The 26,608-nt window shown below is 38.5% G+C and overlaps 2 protein-coding genes across 27 annotated transcripts in view; one reads left to right on the top strand and one right to left on the bottom strand.

Annotated features, from left to right (window-relative positions):
• The first annotated feature begins 333 nt into the window (after nucleotides 1–333).
• On the top strand, nucleotides 334–12,660 carry PRSS35 (serine protease 35). Of its 2 annotated transcripts, none has more exons than XM_032275395.1 (2): nucleotides 334–503; nucleotides 11,236–12,660. In XM_032275395.1, exon 2 carries the CDS (start codon nucleotides 11,256–11,258, stop codon nucleotides 12,492–12,494), a length of 1,239 nt encoding a protein of 412 aa, XP_032131286.1. In that variant the 5' UTR covers nucleotides 334–503; nucleotides 11,236–11,255; the 3' UTR covers nucleotides 12,495–12,660. The 2 variants fall into 2 exon arrangements, with proteins under 2 accessions (XP_032131286.1, XP_032131285.1); XM_032275394.1 differs by lacking the exon at nucleotides 334–503 and adding an exon at nucleotides 825–1,040.
• Nucleotides 12,661–24,700: 12,040 nt separating this feature from the next.
• SNAP91 (synaptosome associated protein 91) overlaps nucleotides 24,701–26,608 on the bottom strand; it is a 156,643-nt gene continuing 154,735 nt past the window's right edge. For 19 of the 25 annotated variants that reach the window (XM_032275372.1, XM_032275380.1, XM_032275385.1 and 16 more), the window contains one exon: nucleotides 24,707–26,108. The gene's annotated coding sequence lies outside the window, so the exon portion shown is untranslated. Of the gene's footprint in view, nucleotides 26,109–26,608 lie in introns of all 25 variants that reach the window. The other 6 variants (XM_032275373.1, XM_032275375.1, XM_032275377.1 and 3 more) reach the window with 1 other exon arrangement.

Genomic DNA, 26,608 nt, shown 5'->3' with positions numbered 1-26,608 from the left:
CTAAGACCTCGTGTCCTAAGTACTTGTGCACTTACTCGATCTCCCTGCTTTAGGGTCAGGACCGGGTTTTGTACTCATTGTTCTATCAGTGCCTCTTGCCCCAGACCTGTCGCCCACTAGAATTTGTTGTTAAACAAATGCAGCTTCCTCCCTCACGTGGCTCCCTCCTCCCCTCTCCTAAAGAGGAGAATCAGAGACAAAGGATGAGGTTAGAATGCTGGTGGGACTGAGACGGGAAAGGGCCTTAAAGTTTACTTGCCCAAAGAAGAAAACTAGCGTTGTCGCTGCAGATGGAAACTCACGCACTCCCCCTGGAGGCAGCGCAGGATGCTCCCGGGGGTCCAGGCGTCCCAGCCTGGGGTCCCCATCCTGGTGTTTAGAATGGGCGCCCTTGGGAACCCTGGGCTAGAGGCGGCCCTCGTACTTGGCGCTGGTGCAAGTTGGGGTGACCCTGCAGCTTGTGCATCCAGAGAAGCGAGGTCCGCGATGGCGACTGGCTTGAGGTAGGGTTGGGGAGACGCCCTCCGTTCTTCTAGACAGCTGGGCTCTCAACAGCAAGCAGCGGGGAATGAGACTCTAACTGAACAACTCCTGAGACTATTAAAGGAGTGCATACTCTCACAGGGACCTGCATCTCCTGTGAACCTACTCCTGAATTTTTCCTAATGCTTAATTCAGCTTGGGGGCAGAAATGCTGGGGCGAGACGCTGCCAGGTCCAACCCCTTTCCTCCAGGGAAATCCCCTCTGGGCGCTCCCTCTGCGTCTCCTCTGCCCACCTCCTCCCCCTCGACTTCCCCCCATCCCACCTCGCCCGCCCCGCGTCATCGCCCCCATTCCCCTCCCATCTCCCGGCCAGCGCGGCGCCGCAATCTCCTCCTCAGCAGTCTGGGCTGCGAGCTCCGGGTGCTGTGGCCTGGCCCTGGCGGGGCGGCCTGCGCCTCTGGCTGGCTGCGAGGCTCCGGCTGCAGCGTCCCTGCCCGCCTCCTCTCGAGCTCTGATCTCAGCTGACAGTGCCCTCGGGAAGGAACCAGCCTCACAGGTAAAGGTGAAGCTCCCTCAAAAGGGCAAGACCTTAGAACTTGGAAGTTTCCCTGAGAAAGGCAGGATCTACCCGAGGAGGGCTGCTTTGAAGGGCTCTGAAGAAAAGGATCAAATTTGGCACTTTCTTTCTGTCCTCAAAGAAACTAACCACCCTTCCCGTAGACAATTCTGTGGGCCGGCCTCTGCACAGTTTAATATTAGCAGCAACAATGTTTGCATTGGAATATAAATGGAATTCTTTCTGCTTAAGCCGTACCAGAGGAGACCCTCTTTATTTTTATGATTGTTAACAGATGCCATTGAGAAAGGTGCAAAACGCATTCCTGGAAAGTCTCTTTGGCAGGGTTACTATGAAAGCTAGCCTCTCCCCTCTGCCCTTTTATAAACTTGGCTGCAGGGGTCAGCAAAAGGAGCATTGGAAAACGTTTAGAAAATGAGGCGAAATGAAAAAGAAAAGTTTTTTGACTTGCTTTGAAATATTCTAGTTGGAAAAAAACAGCGTGTGGGGTGGTGAGGGTGGATGAAAGAATATTGGTAAAATATTGACAGTTGAAGCTGGTGAGGTTTACAAGGGGGTTACACTTTTCTTTTAGTACTTTTCTCTGTGCTTTTGTGTAGCCTTGAAATTTTCTATAATAAAAGGTTTTTTTTAAAAAAGTTGGAGAAATTTTGTCACTACCAGTTCAGATGTCTTAAAAAAAAGTTGTAGAAACAATCCCACTTGATTTGCTCTGACATTTTTACACTGTCGTTGATTTGAAACGAAGCTTCGTGCTGTGTCTAGGGGGCTTTCACCCTTTATTAACCCTTCTGACTTCTGAAATTCGTTCTTATTTTATCCAAAATACATTGGTCTCCACAGATTATAAAAGTCGTATTTTGCTGGCTGGAGAATTATACTGAGAATCTGCTTTATAATTTAGAAGAGAGAAAGTTAAAGTCCCTGCCAAATAAGACATGCAGGCTTGAAAGTAGTGGCCAAGTATCATATGGAATTTTATTTTTATTAGGAAATATTAGAGGAGTTCCTTTAATGGGAGAAGTGGTGGACGTGGATACTCTCCCCCACTTTTATTCCAGATAGCTGGGAAACCTGTGTGCTTTAAAGAAGCTTTTTCACATTTTAAATGTGAGATTGTTTAGCATATACTTGGCACATAGTATGTGCTCATTATATGTTAAAATAAACAATTGCTAGTGTGAGTTAATTTTCACCATTGGGTAAATTATTTTCTTCTGCCCAATGCTCAAATATCCAACAAGCATATTGCATTTTAACAGTAGGATCAGACTCAGAATTTGGGAGGATGGAGCTACCTTCCCTTAGCACTGAGTTAACTTTGCAGATGAGAAATCTGAGATGGAAAAGTTAGGAAACAGTGAAGTTAGTAGTATGCATGCTAAGTTTCGTATAGGTAAAACTGATGTGGATTAGCTGAAAACATGTGACCATAGATGCTTTAAAGCCTGAAAAGTGGCATACCTATTTGGAGATATTATTTGCTGTCAAAGCCAACTGGAAAAATACAGATAAGTCTAGAGCCATTTGCTGTGCACTTCATAAGGCAAAATATGAGAGCTCCCTTAGGGTTCCTTTAGTGTCATTCACCCCAAATTTGATTTACCCGTAGCATTGCAGGAATTGCAGAAATTGAGATGTGTAGGTCCTGGAAAAATAGCCCCAAAACAAAGAGAGGTTTTGTTTTTTATTGTGATGAGAAACAGAAGTTGTGGGTTACTGTAAAATAATCAACTGTGTAACTTTACCATCTTCCTTTCCCTCAAGGACTGCCAAACTTTTTAAGCAGACATTTTTTTGGTCTCTATTTATGAAACTAAACTTGAAAATAGTGCTATGGTATGATATTTTGAATAGAAATTGGCCCACTGTCATTGAACTTTCTTACCATTTATTCTCGGCCTAGAATCAGTGGAGAGCTTATCCTTTAGGAATGGATTATAAGGTATTTGAGAAACATATGTGAAATATTTGGCAGGTTTGAGATTTTCCTTAGCATTGAAAGAAGTTGCATAAATTGCAGCACGTTTAGGAGACTAGTTCGCAGTGCTGTAGGTCATGCTGGAAGTGTGCTGGCACCACAACTGTTTTTGAAAAACTCTCTGCCAGAAAATTGTCTGGCTGTAGACAGCATTATCAGCCCTCAGTTCATCAGGATGGGCTCTGTGGCCTGTAGGAGTGTTTTCTAAATGTAATAAACTCCATATGTCACAGCCATTTAGTATGTTATTAGCCAGTTAAAAGTTTTACCACTGCTGAATCTTACATGCTTTTAAAATAAAATCTATTTCACAGCTGAGTAAATGTAAACAGTTTAAATACCGGCCTTAGATTTGCCATCACTAGGCTAACTTTGCCATCTAGTGGTAGCAACATGAATAACAGGCAAGTTCCTCCCTGGATGACTAGGAATTGAACTTTCCTGAGAAGCATTGACGCGTAAATTACTTGTTTTTTCTCATTTGTGGTTTACTCTAGAACTTTAAAGCTGGAAGAAATCTTAAAAATGTTCTAGTCCAACTCAATAGTTAAGGACTATCAGAGCAATTCTTTAAAAAGGCTTTGAAATGATGCATGGCAGAGTTAGCACCTGGTATGCATTTGTTGAATAGACAAATTTATCTACCCTGTTCTAATTCTTGTTTTTCTCTAGCAATATTGCATCCTACCATCATGAAGCTTTATTGTGATCATCTGTTTTTAGTTTTAAAATTGCATTTCTGTATATTTTTTCTTAAAAATAACACATTTTCATTTCTGTTTTAAGTCCTAGAAGCAAATATTCTTTTTTCTTTTTTTTTTTTGAGACAAGGTTGTCCTGTCTCATTCTAGTTGTTTAGGCTGGAGTGCAGTGGCACAATCACAGCTCACTGCAGCCTCGACTTCCCGGCTAAGGTGATCCTCCCAACTCAGGCTACCAAGTAGGTGGGACAACCCGCATGCGCCACCACACTTGTGAACTCAAGTGATCCTCCATCTCAGCCTCCCAAAGTGCTAGGATTACAGGTGTGAGCTGCCACACCTGGCCCTTTTCTACTTTTTAATCACTCCCTACGTCTTCTTTTTTTTTTTTTTCGGGACGGGGGTTTCCCCCCGTTGCCCAGGCTGGAGTGTGGGGGTGTGATCGTGGCTTACTGCAACGTCTGCTCCCCAAACAATTCTCTTGCCTTAGCCTCCCTAGTAGCTGGGATTACAGATGTGCGCCACCACTCCTGGCTAATTTTTGTATTTTTAGTAGAGGTGAGTTTTTACCATGTTGGCCAGGCTGGTCTGGGACTCCTTACCTCAAGTGATCCACCCGCCTCAGCCTCCCAAACTGCTGGGATTCCAGGCGTGAGCCACAGCGCACAGCCACTCCCTACTACTTCTTTTTTTTCTAAAGTCAGGTAGACTGCTGTAAAAATGCAATTCTTACCTTTGTAAGTGTATTCATTTCCTATTACTGCTGTAACAGATTACCAAAAACTTAGTGGCTTAAAACAACACAAATTTATTATCTTATGCATCTGGAGATCAGACATCTAAAGTTTTAATCATGATCTTCTGTTTTTAGTTTTAAAATTGCATTTCTGCATTTTTTTTCTTAGGATAACACATTTTCATTTATATTTCTCCTTCTGAAAGTTCTAGGAAATACTTTTTCCTTACCTTTTTCAGCATCTAGAGGCCACTCACATTCCTCAGCGCACGGGTCCTGTATCACTCTAGCCTCGGCTTCCATCTTGCAGCTCTTCTCGCTCCTAACCCGTCTGCCTCCTTCTTATATGGGCCCCGTGATTGCATTAAACCCACCTGGATAACCCAGAGTAAACTCTTCATCTTAAAATCCTTAACGTAATCACACTTGTAAAGTCCGTTTTCCTGTGTGTGGCAAATATTCACAGGTCCTGGGGATGAGGATATTTAGCATACCACAGTCAGGCAGTTAGAGATGTATGAAACACCTTGTTAATATCTACCTGAGTGTTGGCTCCCTCTGTTTGGTATTAATAACATTTGCTTTAATCTTCGTTGAGTGCTTGCTGTGCTCTGGGCATTTTGCTTATCATATTAGTTTCTCAGAAAAATATTCTAAAATATCCATATCTAATAAATGTGGGAAATAATGTTTGGAGAGATTAGGTAACCTTCACAAGATCACAGTGTAACAGGTGGTAACTATACTTAAGTTGATTTGGCTTCAAAGCCCACTGCCCCCATAGTCATTGAAACACCCTGGTTCTTACTCCCCACTTTCATTACGTTACAGACACTGCTATTTTCTCATACACTTTCTAACTTAAATGTTGCCTCCATGCAGTGCTGCTGTCAGGGAGCACTTCAGTGGGTCAGGAATTAGCTTTCACAAGATACTCCTTCTCCTCAGCATCTGTTCCCCCAAAATAAAATTGACTATGAAAAGTTTTTACAATTGTCATAACCGCTTTCTTTAGTGCTTGCTTTACTCCTGTTTACTGTCACTTGTAACTGTCCTCCTCTCCTGCCGTGGCCTTTTGCCTAAGCCACTTCTTACTGCAGTTATTCAGAAGCATTTGGTCAGGCCCCAGTGTCCCCCTGTTGTGTGTCAATCCTGAGGAGGTGGAGGATGAAAGTACAGGAAGAGATGAGAGCATGTCTTCACATTTAGATATGCATGGAAGCAAAGCCAGTGGTGTCGGGAAGGACAGGTGTTGGGATTGCAGATTGCTAGCTAGAGGACAGCCAGGTTTTAAAAGGTGGTCATGCAGTCATTGGTGTGTCCTAACACACGCACTAAAGTAGAGGGTGGTGTTGGCCCTGCAGGGTCACTGATATGACTGAGTAGTTCCTGACCCACAGCAGCTATGGGGATCAATGCAGAGTTGTGTCCCATGCTATTTACATAAAACATACTATTTACATAAATAAGGACAAGTACCTTACTAGACATTACAAGGAATCAGGTGAAAAGAAAGGCGTGAGCAATTGTGAATCTGTCAGCTGGTGAAGGAAAGCTGTGCAGGTCCTACAATGGTAAGTCAGCATCTTTGCTTTCTCATAGACAAGAAAAAAATTGATTTGAACTGTTAATATAGTGGACAGCCATCTAATCTTTCATTAGTTTACCTGCTTTATCTAAGCTGGACTATAAACTTCTAGGGTAAAAAATTAAATACAAAACAGAAACTGAGCCTTAAGGCGTAATTATGTCGTTTCATCACAGGATTTTATATACTCTAGATAGACTCACTCAGAAAGTGGAGTTTTCTTTCATTGTAGATGACTCCCTTAGAGTAATTATGTTGACATAGACTCTGTTTCTTTTTAGGCTGAGGGTCTGATGCAGTTCCAAAATTCCCAGTGTAGATCCAGGCTATAAATAAGACACAGAAAATGCAATTTAAGTGTTTTGTGGCTCCGTAGTGTTTCATCACACTTAAGTTTAATAGCAACGAGAAAAAATATATTACAGAGCCACGGATATTCATAGAAATGAGTAATTAGGAAAGCATTCATTTGGGAAGTCTCTAAAGTGAAGCTGTCCTTGAGCAAAAAAAAAACAAACAAAACAAAGAAGGCAATTTTAGAGTGAGTTGGAAACTATGCTTAAATAAAAATATTTGACTGTAAAATGGACATTTTAGAAAACTACAGGGTCTCTAATTTTGGTTTATATAATAACCTATTTTGAAGTGATATAAATTCACCAATTAAGGTAGAATAATAATTATAAAATAACATGTATTAACTGCTTACTATCCTCTGGGCTCAGTAGTAATTCTTTGCGTATATCATCTCGTTTAATCTCCACAACAATGTTATGAAGTAGAAGTTACGATAATATTATCCCCACTTTGCAGATGAGGAAAGTGAAACTTCGAGGGTTAATGAACTTCCCACATGCACATGCCTGATAAGTGGTGAAGATGAGAATTGAGCCCAAGCCTTCTCACTCCTTGGACTGCACTCATAACCACTATGCTGGTTTAGGTACACAAATACTCTCAACGCTGTCAGCAATCACATTTCTAAGAAGCTATAAACAGATAACAAAAGGATAATAGTAAGTGATCTCGTAGTTCAGTATGATGACTTCTGTTAATAGACCGGGTACAGATGTGTAATTACATCTCTTCCATCAGTAAGAGTTGGTCTACGTACACAGACATTCTTACTTCTTCTTTAATTCCCTTCTACTCTATCTGCCTTCAGGATCCAACTCATAATTAGCTATGTGTATGCTAACTCACAGCGGTGGAGGGCAATGACTGCAGCTTCACTTTCATTAGCCAAATTTGGAATTTGAAGTCCCAAACCCAAGCCATTGACAGTGAAGGTCACAGTGATTTTGGAAGACAGGAATAATGAGGGGAATGGAGAAGACAAGGGACGTTAGACTTTAAAAATATTACAGCTGCCCCATCAATTGGGACCATGTCTTTTTAGATCAATGAGTTAGTGTTTTTTGGATAACGGGCGTATCCAGAAGTATCCACTGAACAAACTGTGGTTTGCTCTATCAGTAAGACCTATCATTTATGCCACATTGACATTTTACCACAAGACAAACTTAGATTTTCCAAAAGAAAGTGTCCTTAAACATTTGCCCAATTTTAAATTACAGGCCAAATTAGGCTAACTAAATCTGTGTCCTCTGATTACTGTGATTCTGAGGTCATATTACAAAGCTCTGCCCTTCCCATGCCCACGTGTAGAAGTGGGCATGGCTTTTATTCCTGTGGTGTACTGCACAGAGCTCCCTCAAAGGGCACCAGGCAGGGCTGGTGAACCAATACCATTGTATGATCTGTAGTATGAGATATTGTAGGCATTACATATAAACCTTATGAATTTCATTATTTGAGACATATGATGCACTATGGAGTGCAGTGGCATAAGCTAGGATCACACCACTGTACTCTAGCTTGAGGGACAGAGCCAGACCACATCTCAAAAAATAAAATAAATAAAAATAAAAGTAAGATATTTTTGTTCTTTATCCATTGGCTGAGTGATTTGATATTGTCAGTTGCTAACATACTGAAAGAGTAAGGTCAGAATAAATTGATTTTGTACACAAAGATGAAGCAGATGTCATTTAAAACCCAGGTAAGCTATCGTCCTTGGAAAGACCACCTTCTGGGGTATGGCTCACGCTGCTGCACCAGAGCCTTGGCTACTGTAATGGTTCTTAAACTTTACTGAGTGTCAAAGTCGTCTGGAGGGCTGGATAGACCTAGCTGGGACCACTCTCCACCACCCTTTCATGAGAGTTTCTAACAGTAGTTCTGGGGCAGGCCCTGAGAATTAGCATTTTTAACAAGTTCCCAGGTAATGCTGAAGCTACTAGTTTAGGGACTGTCCTTTGAGAACCCCCACTCTGGTGTTTCCTTTTGGTGAGCAACCAAGATTTGGGCTCTCAACACCATTTGTAACTGCTGTGAGAATGTGAACATGAACACACAGCAGGAAAACCACGCCTATATCATTGGTATTATCATTCAGTAAATCGAATCATTGCTTTGTACCAATCATGGTTTCAAAGGGACTAATGGCATTGGAAATTTCCAAAGTACTGGCCAAGGCCTTTGACAAGAATAATAGCTTTATAAACCAGTGTCATCTATATAGCCAGAAATAAAATTATACTTAAATACAATTCAGCTTTGATGAGGCTTTCTTAAAAGTCTGGCTACAGAATTATGGCTCAGGACAAACCTAACTGGGGAAAAAAATATCACAGTATCACTATTAAGATGTCCTATATTTTGCCCAGGAATGCCTTTCGCATGTTTATTCCTCCTGAGATCACTAGTTTCAAGCGTTAAGATATACCAGCGTGGATATTCGGCTGACTTGACATGGATATTTGGCTGACTTTCAAGGTTTGGTGTAAACATATATTAAGTACAAAGTAGATGGCCGTTGTCATAAAGAGCTAAGTGAAAATGTGACTTAAAAGTTTCCCACACCAAAACAACTCTGTTGATTGAAGTTTTGCTGAGAATCAAGTAGATTTAAAAATATGTATAATGATATATACCATTTTAGTCTATTTTGGTTTGTTGATAAACTAAGTGGCAGAAAATAACTCTTCAATTTTCACTTTTTTTTTTCCAGCCAAGGATATAAGTTTTCATCCTGGGAACTACAATTTCAAGAGCTCAGTAGAGTTATTGAGTTGTGAGCCTTTTTCACTTTGATCTAATTAAATAAACTTGATGAAATACTGATTGTGAAAAATTGCATAGAAGACAAAATAAAATACTAAGTGGCTCTACAAAATCCTTGCTGATGTAATTACTGCTTTGCTGTGCTGATGATTAGAAAATATTGTGAATAAGTACAGATTTCCCTCTCCTCTCCCCTCCCTGTCCCTCCTCTCCCTTCCTTTTCTCTTCTTTTTGAGACATGGTCTCACTTTATTGACCAGGCTGCTGATCATGGCTTGCTGCAGCCTTGACTTCCTGGGTTCAAGTGATCCTCCCGCCTCAGCCTCTCGAGAAGCTTCCCAGGCTGGTCTTGAACTCCTGGATTCAAGCGATCTTCTCATCTTAGCCTCCCAAAGTGCTGGGATTACAGGTGTGAGCTACCACACCGGCCTGCTTAATATTTCCAAATGTATAATGTTTCAAATTAATTATGTTATGTTTCATTAATATCTCATGTTTAAACAATAAATAGGTTAATGTAGCATACATTTTTGTTCGATCGAAAGAATGTTTTAGTTTGTTAATAAAGTTGTTGTACTTATATATGGCAAAATAATTTCCGTTGTATCGAGGGCCACCGATATTGAACTCTTCACCAGGGTTGACTTCTGCCTTTTGTGCCCGTGCACACATCCTGTGGATGTACTCTGTGGTACAGTGTCTGTGGGCCATTGCTAACATTCTGAATGTGTTTTCTTTTCCATGCAAAAAAAAAAAAAAGCTTATCAGAAAGCATTGAGGATGAAACTATTGTAAGAATAAGCGAATATTGAATTGCCTCTGATTTATACAAAGTACAAATCATTTGCTTAAGTCTTGATATTTTAACTATTAGTTAAAAATGACTTGGAGCATAGTGTCACAAATAATAGCAACACAGAGATTCAAAATTGCTGCTCCAGTGTGCTCCTGCTACCCCCACCTCCGAGCAAAGATCAGTTCCACTAAATAGATACAGGTACATGCCAGTGAGCCTCAAGAAGAGAAAAAAGGGCAAGAAGATGTGAACAGTAGAAGAGGTATTATATAATTTATTAAGTACTGGCACCTTTAACAATATTTAAATAACACAAGAACATTGGTCTTAGATGGTGAGAACTATGGTGAAAAGGGATATCTAACCATTATCATATCCCCCCAAATGGCAAATCTAGACGACAGCCTGTAATTCATAAATTCTTACAAATAATTTTAATATGCAGTAAAGTCCCACCATAAGACACTTTGTATGCTGCTTTACTTAGATGGTGGTTTCAAGCATAACTTTGTTTTTTAAAAATGCATGGTACCTTTTTCTTTAGCATAAAATGGCCTGTGTTTTATATTTTCTTTTTATGGCCAGGAGTTTTATAAAAATTGAAGCTGATCAACAGCAGATTAACCAATTTATTGCTGATACTCCTACTGCTTTAAAACATGATCCAGCCATTTGCATTGCACCTTCACATCAGCTTGGGCTGCAAATCCTGGTTCATGGACATTCACTGGATCCAGTGAGCAGCTTTTTGAGCTCTGTGCTAGGCAATTACAGTCTAGAGATGAAGTTATGATCCCTGTTTTTAAGTAGCTACATGTGGGAAAAGACTGCAGGACACTTGCTGCTGTCTTTATTTCTAAATCATCTGGATATAAAGTTGTAGGATACCCAGGGAGAAGAGCATGGCTTCGGTGACAGAGGATCCCAACCTCCTACCCTATTCTACTCTCTCAGGCCCTGTGCTGCTAGGGAAGATGACAGGTGGAGATGACAGGTCGGGCTGGAAGCGAGGTGCATCAGGGCTGGTGGAGGGAAGGTTGGGTGAAAAACAACTTACTGATTTTGGAAGTCTGTGTGAACCCACGTACCAGTGTTTATCTAATCTCAGTAAAATGTAGGTAAGGTGAAAATAAGGACATGTCTTTGTGGTGAAGGTACATTTAGGATCCAAGGCCTAAATGAAATAGATAATTAGGATTCAAAAAGAAGAAATTGTAAAGCTTCTCTTTCTTTTTCTATTTTTAAGGACAAAATTAGAAGAGCAAAATGGAAAATATGCTACTTTGGTTGATATTTTTCACCCCTGGGTGGACCCTCATTGCTGGATCTGAAATGGAACAGGATTTCATATGGCACTTGAGAAGGGTACCCCGGATTGTCAGCGAGAGGACTTTCCACCTCACCAGCCCCGCATTTCAGGCGGATGCTAAGATGATGGTAAATACAGTGTGTGGCATCGAATGCCAGAAAGAACTGCCAACTCCCAGCCTTTCTGAATTGGAGAATTACCTTTCCTATGAGACTGTCTTTGAGAACGGCACCCGAACCTTAACCAGGGTGAAAGTTCAAGATTTGGTCCTTGAGCCGACTCAAAATATCACCACAAAGGGGGCATCTGTTAGGAGAAAGAGACAGGTGTATGGCACCGACAGCAGGTTCAGCATCTTGGACAAAAGGTTCTTAACCAATTTCCCTTTCAGCACAGCCGTGAAGCTGTCCACTGGCTGTAGTGGCATTCTCATTTCCCCTCAGCATGTTCTGACTGCCGCCCACTGTGTTCATGATGGAAGGGACTATGTCAAAGGGAGTAAAAAGCTCAGGGTAGGGTTGTTGAAGATGAGGAATAAAGGTGGAGGTAAGAAACGTCGAGGTTCTAAGAGGAGCAGGAGAGAAGCTAGTGGTGACCGAAGGGAGAGTACCAGAGAGCATCTGCAGGAGAGAGCCAAGGGTGGGAGACGAAGAAAACAGTCTGGCCGGGGTCAGAGGGCTTCCGAAGGGAGACCTTCCTTCCAGTGGACCCGGGTCAAGAATACCCACATTCCAAAAGGCTGGGCACGAGGCGGCTCGGGAGACGCTGCCTTGGACTATGACTATGCTCTTCTGGAGCTGAAGCGAGCTCACAAAAAGAAATACATGGAACTCGGAATCAGCCCAACCATCAAGAAAATGCCTGGTGGAATGATCCACTTCTCAGGATTTGATAGCGACAGGGCCGACCAGTTGGTCTATCGGTTTTGCAGTGTGTCCGACGAATCCAGTGATCTCCTCTACCAATACTGCGATGCTGAGTCGGGCTCCACCGGTTCTGGGGTTTATCTGCGTCTGAAAGATCCAGACAAAAAGAATTGGAAGCGCAAAATCATTGCCGTCTACTCAGGCCACCAGTGGGTGGATGTCCACGGGGTTCAGAAGGACTACAACGTTGCTGTTCGCATCACTCCACTCAAATATGCCCAGATTTGCCTCTGGATTCACGGGAACGACGCCAATTGTGCTTACGGCTGACAGAGACCTGAAACAGGGCGGTGTATTGTCTAAATTACAGAGAAAACCAGCTCTGATTATTGTAGTGAGAGCACTTCATAGGTTATGTCCGGACTTGAACCCTGTCAATAGCATTTCAACATTTTTCAAAACCAGGAGATTTTCATCCATTTAAAAAAATGTATAGATACAGTTGGCTGGACGCAGTGGCTCACGCCTGTAATCCCTGCACTTTGGGAGGCCGAAGTGGGCGGATCATGAGGTCAGGAGTTCAAGACCAACCTGGCCAACATAGTGAAACTCCATCTCTACTAAAAATACAAAAATTAGCCGGGGTGGTGGCGGGTGCCTGTAGTCCCAGCTACTTGGGAGGCTGAGGCAGGAGAATCACTTGAACCCGGGAGTCAGAGGTTGCAGTGAGCCTAGGACGCACCACTGCACTCTAGCCTGGGTGAAACAGCCAGACTCTATCTCAAAAAAAAAAAAAAAAAAAAAAAAGTGTAGGTACAGATATTGAAACTAGATATTCATTTCAATGCCAATTATATACTCTTCTTTACATGGTGATGAGTTTCATTTCTAGGAAAATTTTGTTGCCTTCTTAAAAATTAGATACACTTTAAAACTTCAAGCTGTTACTATAAATAACATGCGATTTCCGAATGGACTTATTCTCAGGGTCCTACTCTAAGAAGAATCTAATAGGATGCTGGTTGTGTATTAAATGTGAAATTGCATAGATAAGGGTAGATGCTAACACAGTATCAGAATAGAGACAAAAAGTCCAACACAGTTTGTGCTACTCTGAGACGGATCCATTCAGCTCTTGCTGTCAGTGTTTATATTGTGTTTTCTGTTGGGTCTGAGGCATTTAGTTTTTTTTTTTTTTTTTAAGAATTACAAATCAGAAGAAAAAGCAAGCATTATAAACAAAACTATTAACTGTTTTATTGCTTTAAAAAATAACAATTACAATGTGTATTATTTAAAAGTGGAAGAAATAGTTTGTTCTATGAAATAAATCTAGTTTAGAAATAGGGAAGCCGAGACATCTTAAGATCTCAAGTTTTTATTTAGCTAATCCTCAAAATATAGACTTTTCATGTATGCATAGTGAAGACATTTCACAAATTATGAATGATCATGCGTTGAAAGCCACATCATTTTATGCTATACCGTCTATGTATGAAGTGCTACATTTTTAGGACAAATAATTCTGTAATCTTTTCAAAGAAAGAAGCTTTTTCTTCTTGACAAAATCCAGCTTTTGTATGAGGACTATAGGGTGAATTCTCTGATTAGTAATTTTAGATATGTCCTTTAGATATGAATAAAATTTATGACTATGACTTTTAAAAGAAGATTCTGCAACACTTCTTCTGGCCATCATGTAGTGTAAGCGGAGTCCAGTGACTGCCCTGGGGCAAAACACAGAGTAGGCACTCAATGTGTATCTCTTGAACAAACAAATATTTGCTAAAAGTCTGTAAAAGGGAAATAGTTCAGGGCATTATGTTTAAAGAGTTTTAGTGATCTATAATCAAGTACACCCTAAAATTCAACAATTGCAGGCCTTATTTCTGCTCTGGTCTATTCTTTCTGACAGTTTCTAAGGCCACATTCTCTTCTCTCGTGACACACTCAAGTCATTGATTCTGCCAGAGTTTAAATTTATCTATTTTTTAATAATGGGGAGTTATACTTTTGGCTAGTATGCCAAGAAATAATTGCTTATAATTAATGATTTTGTAAACTGTGTTCAAAACAGCAGAAATTCAGTACAAGCGCAGATTCTTTTATAATGTGAATCTCTTGAAAACAATTCCACAAAAATTAAAAATAATAAATTAGCTATAACTCCTACTGTATCTGTATGTATGCTTTTTAATTTTTTGTTTAATTGAAGTAGAGATGGAGTCTTGCTACATTGGCCAGCCTAGTCTCAAACTCCTGGCCTCAAATGATCCTTCTGCTTTGGCATTAAAGTGTTGGGATTACAAATTTGAGCCACCATGCCCAGCCATATATGTTTCGTATGCAGAATTTCAGCAAGTGTTAACTGCCATTTTATTTTTTTAATGATTTGATTTAATTCTAAGCACATTTCACTGAGTAGGATTTTATTATTGTTTCTAGTGGAATAGGGCTATTGACTCAAAAGTGTTGCTCAGTTTTTAGTGGGGAAAACATCTATGTGATTGCGGAAACAAAAATGTTCCAAGGTCATTTTTGCATATTACACACTTGTAAACACACAGACACACACACACAATCTTTGTCTTTGTTCTTTGAATATAACTCCTAGGATTTGAGTAAGTTTAGAATACCTTTTGGTGCTTAATAAAATAGTTTGGTACTTAAATTCTGAGTATATATTCATTTTATATATAATTCTTAAAATCATTGTTCAATATACTTTTCAAAAATATAAAATTCAGCTTATTTAATTTGTAGAGCTTTTTTCTTGTTTTCTTTTTTAGAAATAGTCTTACTCTGTTGCCCAGGTGGCACAATTACCCCTCACCGCAGTCTTGAACTTCTGAGCTCAAGAGATTCTCCCACCTCAACCTTGCAAGCAGCTGGGATAACAGACATGCACCAGTACACCTGGCTAGAGGTTTTCTTTTTTTTTTTTTTTTTTGCCATGCACTTTTCTTTTCCAGTTGAGTCATGAATCTTATATGACTTACTTATTTAGGAACACTAAAATGTATTGTATTAACCAGAAAGTTTTGCTTCATGTACTTTTTCTGTTATGTTTATCAGATTTGAAATTGAGAATTAGACTGAACTCATTTAGCTAAACAAACATACTTACATGCATACATGATATCTACTCTGTGCAAAGGACTGAACTGACTTATTGTCTAGGGAATCTTACCGGGGTGGAATTCAAATAACCATTTTCAAAACAACTGAAATTTAAAATTATGGCATTCCCTCTTTATCTAAATAACATATTTTATTTATGTTTTTTCTTGTTCAAACAAAAGTTTGTGAGCAGAGGCAACTTAACATTTTTTTCGTTTTTGGTATGCTTCTTAGTTAATCCAATGTTTATTTTGAAAAAGATTTAAATAACGTTTGATTGTCTTAGTCCATTTAGGCTGCTATAGCACAATACTTTAGACTGGGAACTCTTAAACGATAGAAATTTATTGTTCACAGTTCTGGAGGCTGGAAAGTCCAAGATCGAGGCATCAGTAGATTTAGTGTCTGATGAAGGTCCATGCCTCATAGATGCACCTTTTTGTTGTGTCCTCATGTGGTGGAAGGGGCACACAAGCTTACTCAAGCCCCTTCTATGAGAGAATTAATCCCAGTTATGAGGCAGGAGCCCTCATGACCTAATTACCTCCTACATACCCTGCCTCTTAATACTATCACCTTCTCACCTTTGGGGTTAGGTTTTAGCATATAAACTTTGGAGGGATATAAACATTCAGACCATAGCAATAACCAAGATCAGAGTTCTGGACACATTTTTACCCTTCTTACTTGTAGATTGAATAATTCTTTTAAATTCTTATTTCATAGAAAGAATATCAGAATAAGAAAAGACTATAAGAAGAGTTTATAAAAGATCATTGGGCCGGGTGCAGTGGCTCATGCCTGTAATCCTAGCACTTTGGGAGACAGGGGCGGGTGGATCAACTGAGGTCAGGGGTTCGAGACCAGCCTGATCAACATGGCAAAACCCTGTCTTTACTAAAAATACAAAATTAGCCGAGTGTGGTGGTGCGCGCTTGTAATTCCAGCTACTTGGGAGGCTGAGACAGGAGACTTGCTTGAACCCAGGAGGCAGAGGTTGCAGTGAGCTGAGATCATGCCACTCCTCCAGTCTGGGCAACAAAGAGAGCAAAACTCCGTCTCAAAAAAAAAAAAAAAAAGAAAAAAAGAAAAGAAAAGAAAAAAAAGATTATCTAGTTTAACCCTATACTTTAAGTTTGAATCCTTTTCTGTAGCATTCTCTGCAAGTGGCTGTCCAGTGATAAGAAAATTTTTCACCCCTTATTGTTTAGTTATTAAAATTAATTAAGAAACATAACATATAAGTTATTCAGTTTGCTACATACTGTAAGAATTATAGTGTATGTCTTGCATTTTATTCCAATGTTGACCATTTTAATGACTCCTAAGTCTTTGTTCTTATGTTAGTAAATCAATTATTTACTCTCTTCAAACATAAGCTGTGATTATTAAGAATATTGGGACAAGGCAATTGAAGCAGGCACTGGACATTACAGGAATGTGGCTCTATAGCTGTAAATAACCTAGAAGTAGCATCATTATTCTTTAAGGTGGTTTCCCAATAACAAATAAGTTTGGCTACTGATTTTTAAAAGTAGCTGTCAGGTTTTAAAGGTGCTTTAACAGAACTACTTTTACTAAAAATGATCAGCAAAAACATCTTAATTAACAGAAGAGTCTTTTTAATAAATGGATTTTTGCAACTAGGCCATTGCTCTTTCTTCAATAGTCAAATCATTAGGTTCAGAGATACTTAGGAGATTTGGTCTAATCATGTCCTCCTCAGATAGCATTGACCTATAGGCAGGTGAACTCATGTCCTCCTCAGATAGCATTAACCTATAGGCAGATTCACAAGTTTTAATTTTTATTTATTCAACACAGGATCTTGCTCTGTTGCTCAGCCTAGAGTACAGTGGAGTGATCATGACTCCCTGCAGCCTTCCTCCTAGACTCAAAAGATCCTCCTGCCTCAGCCTCCTAAGTAGCTGGGACTACAGGCATGTACAATCATGCCCGGCTAATTTTTAAAGTTTTTTTGTAGAGATATGATCTTGCTTTGTTGCCCAGGCTGGTCTGTAACTCTTGGGCTCAAGGGATCCTTCTGCTTTGGCCTCCCAAAGTGCTAGGATGACAGGTGAGAGCCACTGTGTCTGGGCCACACATTTTTATTAATTCACTATTCAACTAAGGGGGACAGCCATGCTCAGATGGTTTTCTTTTCTACTCATAAAATCTAGGGAGGGAAATTCCCTGCTTCTTCCTTTCTGTATTTAAAAGCTGATGATTTGGTCCAATTAGCTAAACTGTTGAGAACATGGTGGGCAAAATGACTTATGATTCCAGTATGGGCTGGTTTGCTTACCCACAGGTAAGGTGGTGTCTTAGTGAGTTGCCATAACAAAACACCACAGACTGGGTGGCTTAAACAAAGACATTTAATTCTTAAAACGCTGGAGGCTGGGGAGTCCAAAATCAAGGTAGGTTTCATTCTGAGACCTCTTCTCTTGTCTTGAAGGTGGCTGGCATCTCATTGTGTGCTCCTGTGGCCTCTTTTTGGTGCACAAGCAGGAAGAGTGTGAGAATGGGGGGCGGGGCAGAGATGGCAGATTCTCTCTCCCTCTCTCTCTCTCTCTCTTTTTTTAATCTTCGAAGGACACTAATCCCATCATGAGGGCCCCATCCTTATTGCCTCATTTAACCACAATTACCTCCCAAAGGCCCCATTTCCAAATACCATCACAACTGAGGGTTAGAAATTCAACATGTGACATTTTTAGGGGTGGGTGTGGGACACAAACATACAGTCCATAACAGGTGTCTCAACCTACAAGTTGCACTAAACTTCTAAACCTAGAAGTTGCACCTTGGACCAGACCCAGGGAATTCACAAGCATGCGTCACTAGAGAAACTAAAAAAAGGGGTATGAATGGCAGCTCAGGCAGCCAATATCTTTCTCCTAACTTTCATCATCATCATTTCAAGTAGTAGTACCTGGTACAGAGGCAGTGATTGATAGATGCTTAAACATATTACTAAGTATTCATTGAGGCTTACTCTTCAGGGCATCACTAACTCTATGCTATATGCTGAAACTCCAAAATGCTATAGGTATTGTCTTAATTGTGTATCATATTAAAGATATAGACAAGTATTTAAATAATGGGAATATTTTCTTGTAATGAGTATTTTAGTATTGAAATACACTATAGTGTGCCAGTTAAGGAATTAGATATTTGACAGCTACTCTGCTGACTCCTGTATGTTTCTGATAAAAACTGCCTTCAAACAGACAAGTGCCAAGCTTCTGTAGCTACACCTTATCCTCTCCTCTGCCATGTAAATATTCAATCAGACAATCTCTGCCTCAAAAACTGCCACCAAAGTCTTTTTGCCTTAGTAATATTTAAAAGTTTCCAATAACACCTTAATGGATATTCACTTTTCTAAAGCACTGAGGACAAGTTGACCACTTACTAAGATTATCTGCTTTGATCCACATTGTAGTCAATCAATCATAAGATCCATTATTGCCACCCTGTGTGGTTTTACCAAACTGGATTTACACAGTTCACCAAACTGAGACTGTATAATCACATTTCAGTTTATGTTTGTAAATGTTTACTAACATTCAACTAATAATAACTTGTGTTTATGTTATTGAAATCCTCTGTGCATGCTCCTATAATATTTGAGTGTATACTTTCGCACACAGCATAGATAAGAGGAATACTTTGAAAACTGTTTACATAACTGAACACAGATGAGTTTGGAAAGTTCCTCTGGGCTTTTGCTCAGCCTAATTAACACTCATTTTCCTTACTCTTCTATATATTTTACATTCGGTTTCCTCAGTAATTTGTAATATGCCATACTATTAACATCTCACTTATCTAGAACTTCCTTTTCTGATGATTTCAAGTACCTAAAATGTAACAAAATTACCTATACAACATATCTTCGGAATAACTGACATAGATGCCACAAAATTACTTTTACTCTAGAAATATTATTAACAAGTTTGGTTATCCAATTTCTGGACCTATAATGAGAAGGCTGCTACTGAGGCAAGTCCAACAGTCACAAGAAGGTACAGCTGACAGAGAAGGAGGATATTGACAAACTATTAAACTATATTTTTAAAAACCCAGGTATAAAAGGACTACAAAATTTTAGTAGTTTGGAGCTGTTGAATTTGGGCAAGTACCTCTGTGAGCCATACTAGTCTGTGAAAGTATAGCAATATATGTTAGGTTTATAATGATGACTGAACAATCAATGTACAATCATGTTCAGCATGAGTTTTGGAAGGCATTACATTGTAGAAGAATTTTCGTGAAAAAGGCTTGACATATTGTATTAAAGTCTTGTTTAAAATAAGAGAAACATCTGTGGTAAACAATTCCGTTTACCACTGGTGTTTCTCTTATTTTAAACAAGACTTCTGTTTTTACGCTCAAATAAAATTCTAGCCTCAAAAATTGAAAACAAAAACAAAAACAAAAAACCTTCCCCCAATATTTTGCTCATTCTTCAGAGTAAAAATATTTGAGTATTTTGAAGGCTAATGTATGTTATCAAAAGTTTGACAGCTGTCGGACAGCTGCACCCAATTTACGCACACATACAGCACTGGGAGACAGCCACAGCAACTCCGGTGTAATGGAAACAGTTCAGGATGCAGAATAATAAAGTGCCTTAGTTGTCTAATCATAGGGGACTGCCCTATAGAGAGCAAATTTTGATCAAATATAATGTGCTGATGGTTGTAATTAGTATTATAAGATCGAAAAATTTACTTGACAATAAATAGTTGTATATAATAAATTAGTTGCATTCTGTTTTACCTTATATTTGTGAAAGACAAACAGGAATTTCCTAAGAGCAGAGATCAGCAGGCACATATCGCTGAAGAACTAAGGTGTGTGCGCGCTGGTGCAAATTTCATTCTCTGAAACTAGACTTCCCTCCCCACCATTATATTACTCCTAAACTTCGGCTTACGGGGGTTTGTAGTATAGCCACAAACACAACGTTTTTCTAAGACCTGTCCATTATAAAGCCTACCTCTTCTCAGCTAGATAAGCAATCTAGGGGTCTCCTGAGTAATCTAATATCCAGAGTACTAGAGGCTTCTGGAAGGTAAGGAAGAGAGACCTCTTTCTGTTCCAGGTGTGTTACTTTCACCAGCCCTTCCTCTCTTATTAGTTGATATGAGTCAAGACTGTAATTTTTGCTTTACTTAGAATTTAAACTACTGCTACTAACCGAGATTCCAGATCACAAAACAATATGAATCTCAGGATATAGAAGAAAAGAATACCCTAGAGAGTGATCTAGGAGGACATATGACTTTTTTTTCTCCTTAAGCCTACTTTAAATTGATGAGTTGGAAGAAAAATTTGCAGCTAACAATCTTAGAAGACAGAACTTTTAAATTAAAAGTTTTTTCCTCTGCAATACCTGCAAAAATGCAGTTTTGCTTTTTTCTTTTAAAAATCAGGACGTACTTGATGCCAACATTCTGCTACCAAACAAAAGTACCACGTTATCAAGCAATTACCTAAAAATAAAAGTGTGTTATTTTTGAGACAGAGCTGAGTTTAGTGTTCTGCCACTGGACTTGAACCGTTTCCTTTAAGAGGCATTCTTTGTGGCATGGGGAAATAAGTGACACTATTATACCCAGCAAATATGTAGTTGTGCCACTTTATGTAGACCAGTACGTGACTGATGTGGCTCCATGAACAGATGTCCTGAAGCCACATTATGGCCATGTGTGGGCAGTCATTGGCCCACATATAGTAGCATCTTTCTCCTGCACATACCCTCAAATTAAAGTTTGCTTTTTGGTGGAAACTAGTATACCATAATGCCACTGTGTTTGGGATACAGTATTTAAAAATTGTGCTGTAGGAGGCTGGCGCCTCCTAGTGGCCATGAATGGGAAGAAACAAGGCTTCCAAGCCAGACTTTGAGCAGCTTATGGAAGGACTTGAATGGTATGCTAGAATGCTTGGTCTTTAACTTTTAGATTACTAGGAACTGATGCAGGTTTTAAGTCAGGTAAATGTGATCAAATGGGAATTTTGAGAAGGAAACCTGGAAGCACCATTTAGGCTGCACTGGGGTGGTCTGAATGGGGATTAGACTAGAAGCAAAGAGTCCAATGCAGAGACTGCTGGAGAAGCTGTGGTAAGGAAAAGGCAGAGAGAAAGCAGGACAGGATACCTTGTGAGATATTCACAGAGCTGAATGTTTACTATACTTCGTGGCCTTTGAATACAGGAGAGAAGAGTTGAGAGTGTTCTGTCCCCTGAACTTCTGGTTTGGGTGACTGGGTAGATGGTGAGACCACTAACCAAGACAGAAAGATTAGGCTTGGGGGAAAAGATAATGAGTTCATTCTTAGGTATGTATGTTAAAAGATGTAGGATATTTATCAATAACATTGACAATACCCTTAACAATAAAAGCAATGACAAGAAAGTTAAATAAAAAAATGTAGTTCTATAGTGAACTAACCCATTAATTAACAACATAACCAGTAAATCACAAGTCATATAATGATATTTTGTTCTGAACTCAAATAGCAACTACACTTTCCCCTCCCTTCCTTCTTCTCCTCTCTCCTCCCTCCTTCTCCTCTTCTTCTTCTCCTTCTTCTCCTGCCTCAGGCTCCTGAGTAGCTGGCATTACAGGTGTTCACCACTATGCCAGGATAATTTTTGTATTTTTAGCAGAGTTGGGATTTTGCCATGTTGTCCAGGCTGGTCTCAAATTCCTGACCTCAAGTGACCTGCCGCCTCAGTCTCCCAAAGTGCTGGGATTGATTACGGGCATGAGCCACCATGCTCGGCCACTTTTACTGCATTACTTTTAATGGCAAAAATAGAAATTACTTTTACACCAATATAATACATGAACTAAACAATAAAAATAATTTCAGTTTGAATTTCTAACACAGTAAATATTGACAGACATAACCCACATACATAAAAGCTTTTGGGGGTGCTTCAATAAATTTTAAGAGTGTAAAGAAGTCCTGAGATCAAAGAGTTTGAAAACCGTACTCTGTGAATCAATTATAGAAAGCTTTTATGTTTCAAAATTGAATGTGTATGCGATGAGTGGAAATTAATTCACAGAATTAAATTAACTTGAGAGTTTAGCTAAGGTTAACTGCTATATTACTAAATCACAAAACATTACTCCTCTATATGTCTCCTTCACAGAGGAGATCTGAATGATGTATCCAGAAATGAAATCTGCTGTCAGCCAGGCTGTAAGAAACAAATTTCCTTAAGATTCAAGAGGATTAACAAAAAACAAAATATTTTAAATAGAACAAACAAAACATTTTGCTTCAAAAATATGTCAATGTGACTCTTCAACTAACATAGACACTCATTTTTTATTTCCAACAAGTGCTTCTACACAAACCACATGTAATCACTGCTTCAAGATCATGCCTTTTTCCATCAACAAAAATGTGGGCATCTATTGTTAAAAGTGTCTATTTAAGGGTCAGAAAGAAGCCTTTGAGCAAGTTTATATTTCTGTGTATCAAGTTCTCATTTCTTTGTACATGTCCATGCCTTTCCTCTTCTTCTGAATCTCAGGACTCCTTCCAAAAAGTCTCTAGTCTATTCTTTTTTAAAAAATGTGCAATAAATAACATAAAAGAGGACACGGGAGACAATTTAATACTGAGACCACCTTTGCAATCATTATAACATATATGAAATGATTCAAATCTTCAATTCAAGAAGGGGTGTCAATTAGTGTAAGTTCTACTGTAATAAGCTGACAAAGCTATCAAAATTCTAATAACGTAGAACTACCAAATAACCTGTCTCGCTTCTGGATCTATATGCAAAGGATTTGAAATCAGTGTGTTGAAGAGATATCAGCTCTTCTATGTTCACTGGAGCACTATTCACAGTAGCCATGATATGGAATCAAAGTCAGTGTCCATCAGTAGATAAACAGACACAGAAAATGTGGTGTATATATACAAAATGGAATATTTGGCCTTAAAAAGAAGAAGATTCTGTCATTTGAGACAACATGGTTGAACCTGGAAGACAGTATGTTAACTGAAATACCAGGCACAGAAAGAAAAATACTGCATCATCTCGTCTATATGTGAAATCTAAAAAAGTCAAACGCATAGAAGCAAAGAGTAGAATGGTGACTACTGGGGCTGGGTGGGGTAGGAGGTGAGGACAGGGAGATGTTGGTCAAAGGGTACAAAGTTTCAATTGGAGAGAAAAAGTTATTGAGGTCTAATGCACAGCATAATAACTATAGTTAATGACAATGTATTGCAAATTTCTAAGTTGCTGTGTTTCTTTGTTTTTAATTTTTTAAATTGACAAAAATTGTAGATATCAGGTACAGCATGTATTGAAATATGTATACATTGTGGAACAGCTACACTGAGCTAATTTAACATACGAATTACCTCATATATTTATCACAGGAGGGTAAATTTCAAATGTTCTCACCACAAAAAGTATGTGAGGTGATAAATGTTAATTAGTCTGATTCAATCATTACACATTATAAACATATAACATCACCTTGTATCCCATAAATGGTAGGGTTGGCAAGGTAATTTCAGGCACAGGGGTCCTGTGTGAGCCAGCAAAGTGCTTGGAGTACACAGCCGGTATGGACATGAACTGAATGGTGTGTGCACACATAGTCTGAATTGAAAATAATGCTCTTGCAGCTTCACTTATTAAGAATTTATACTACAAGGGTCATTCAATGAAGAAAAAAGCTTATTAAAATGCAATATTAAACTTCAAATTATTTACAATCTTAAACACATTTTATTGCAATAAGCCCACGAAATAATATATGATTAAAGTGTAATCTATAAAACTCGTATTACATACTCAGATACTAGTTGCTGAACGTTAGTTCTCAAAATACAACTCTTAGGTAACTAAGGAAAGAAAGGTTTAAAATAGCAATAAGAATATGTCTCAGTAGAGAAATACTTCTATTTGAGACTGGACTACTTTTTGAGACATAACAATCTAGTTGTAGGCATGTTACCCAATTTGATTAACATAGGCTAATCTAGGTATTGTGTAAAAGTATACATGCATGCCAGTGTGTCAGTAAACTATAACCTACCTAATATCATATTATACTTCCATGGCTAATTCTCATAAAAATGATCATAAGACTTTAATTGCACATTTTAAAATAAAGTTCACCCTAAAAATACATATATATTTTGAAATATAAAATTTCAACTCATTTGTCAGCAGCTACGGAGATCCAAGTTTGATGGAAACTTGTTAAAATTGTTCTTTTTCCTTGTTTTTTAAATTTTTTGTAAAATAGTCAAAACTCTATTGGCATGAACAGCATTTTAAAATCTTCAATATTTTGTCTGCTGTGTGTGTCATTTGAAACAGACCTTTTTCCTAAAATATAATTAAAGAGAGAAAGGTTTTGTTTACATTTTCTTTGTTCAAGGTGTTTATTGCATCTCAGAGGGCGTACATGCACTGGGTTTTTAAACTGAAATACAAAGAAAGCCATTTTGAAACTGGTTTTAGGTAATTTTTCCCCATTACAGTGTATGTTATCCCCACAGTAAATTCAGATACAACCACTTTTAAATGGTACCATACATCTATTAAATAATTTGAAAAACAGGCAAACACCTTTCCAACCCAATATGCTTTTATGAAGAGCTGCCAAGCCACTAGCAACACTGATCAACAGTGACCTCATTTATGCATCAAAATCTTAAGCCAAGCCATCAGCACAGACAGTGTGACAACAAATTAAAACTTAAAGAATACAGTATGTACAGTAAAAGATACAATTCTCTGAATTAGTTTAAATCCTAATCACAATGGTATAACAAAACCTACTTTGAGCTCAGTTGAAGGATGGAAGAACACTTGTCTACAAAACACACAAAGAAATACTAAATTAACAGATGTACTAAAAACCCACAGTAAAGTAAAAATATTTGCAGTAATCTTTAAATTACAGATATACCTTGGGGTGCCTTCAGAATCACTTGAATAGCACCTCTCTAACTGCATTTTCATGAACATGATACAAACAGACCCTTTACTTTTCAGTGCATTTAATCAAGAATGAATAAATAGGTAAATTTAGATGCAAAACCTGTCAAATATAATTAAAATATATATACTTTAATATAGCAGTGATAAATAGGGAATTCTTCTCATACGACTTTTCATTCTTGATAAGGTAGCTTCAAAGAGAAGTATTTATTATGGACGTTAACCTTTATATTTTTTAAAATAAAATTTCTTAACATATACAGTGCCACAAAAATAAACATTTCTCACAACAGTTGAAGTTCCTGTGATTGGAAAAATGTACTCCACACTGAAAAAAGTTTTGTATATTTATGAGTGTTTTCCTCATTATCTGATATTATCACATATGCTTTTAACAGAGATACAGAAGAAAAGATAATTTATGGGAAGAGTTTAGGGTTTGTCCAAAAGTTATATGTACATTGAAACCTTCAAAAACACAGACACATCTTTCCAAATAGCTCACCACACAACAGCTGCATCATCTGTCCTCAGGCAAAGTCCAGAAAAGCACTAAAGGCATCAGTAACATCCATTCATTGTTTACATCGTACAATACACGAATAATCCAAATACACTACAATTTTGAGAGTAGGGATAACAGCTAAGGTAGTACACATTCCTAATGTTCACTTTCACAGCTGTGCTACACATTTTGGAAGAGAAGTTAAGAGTAAGCATTGGGTTTGGTACTGGTGGCTCCCTTTGAAACGCTGAGCATTAATTTTATTTGAAGTCTCCAAACTCATTCTTTTTCCTATTCAGTCACAAAAATTGCAGCTGGAAAGAAAACAATAATTAGAATTAGAAAACAAGAGTATTGCATAGAACTTAAACATTTTACCTCCTTTGCAATTTTACTTCATAGTTACTGCAAACAACTTTTACATAAAAAGGTTTCTGCATGAACAAAGTTACATTTACATACTTTTCATAGCTCTTTAAAACAAGCTTAAAAATTTTTAAATTTTAACCAGAAATTTTAAAAAATCATGCATAGTTTCATTTTAGATAATTATATCAACAAATATTTGAAATTTAGATACTTATTAGTAATCTTATAGTAGCAGGACATTCGGTATAGCATTCAGTATCTAAGAGCAGCTAACCTTTAAAAAAGGGCAGCCAAAGAAAAAGGGGGCATGGTAATGACCTTACATTATTTTTTCATGTATTTAGTTGTGGTGTTCAATGAGTCACTTACTAAACAGCTGAACCAGTGACAGAATAGAAGGGGGAGATCTCTGGTGACTCAATGCCTTTTCTCAGCTACTTCCCAC

Source organism: Sapajus apella, unplaced genomic scaffold (genome assembly GCF_009761245.1).
Source record: "Sapajus apella isolate SASKATOON/1434 unplaced genomic scaffold, GSC_monkey_1.0 scaffold6, whole genome shotgun sequence".
NCBI classification, from domain to species: domain Eukaryota; kingdom Metazoa; phylum Chordata; class Mammalia; order Primates; family Cebidae; genus Sapajus; species Sapajus apella.
The sequence above is the reverse complement of the archived record's forward strand: the minus strand, read 5'-3'. Positions and strand labels throughout refer to the sequence as shown.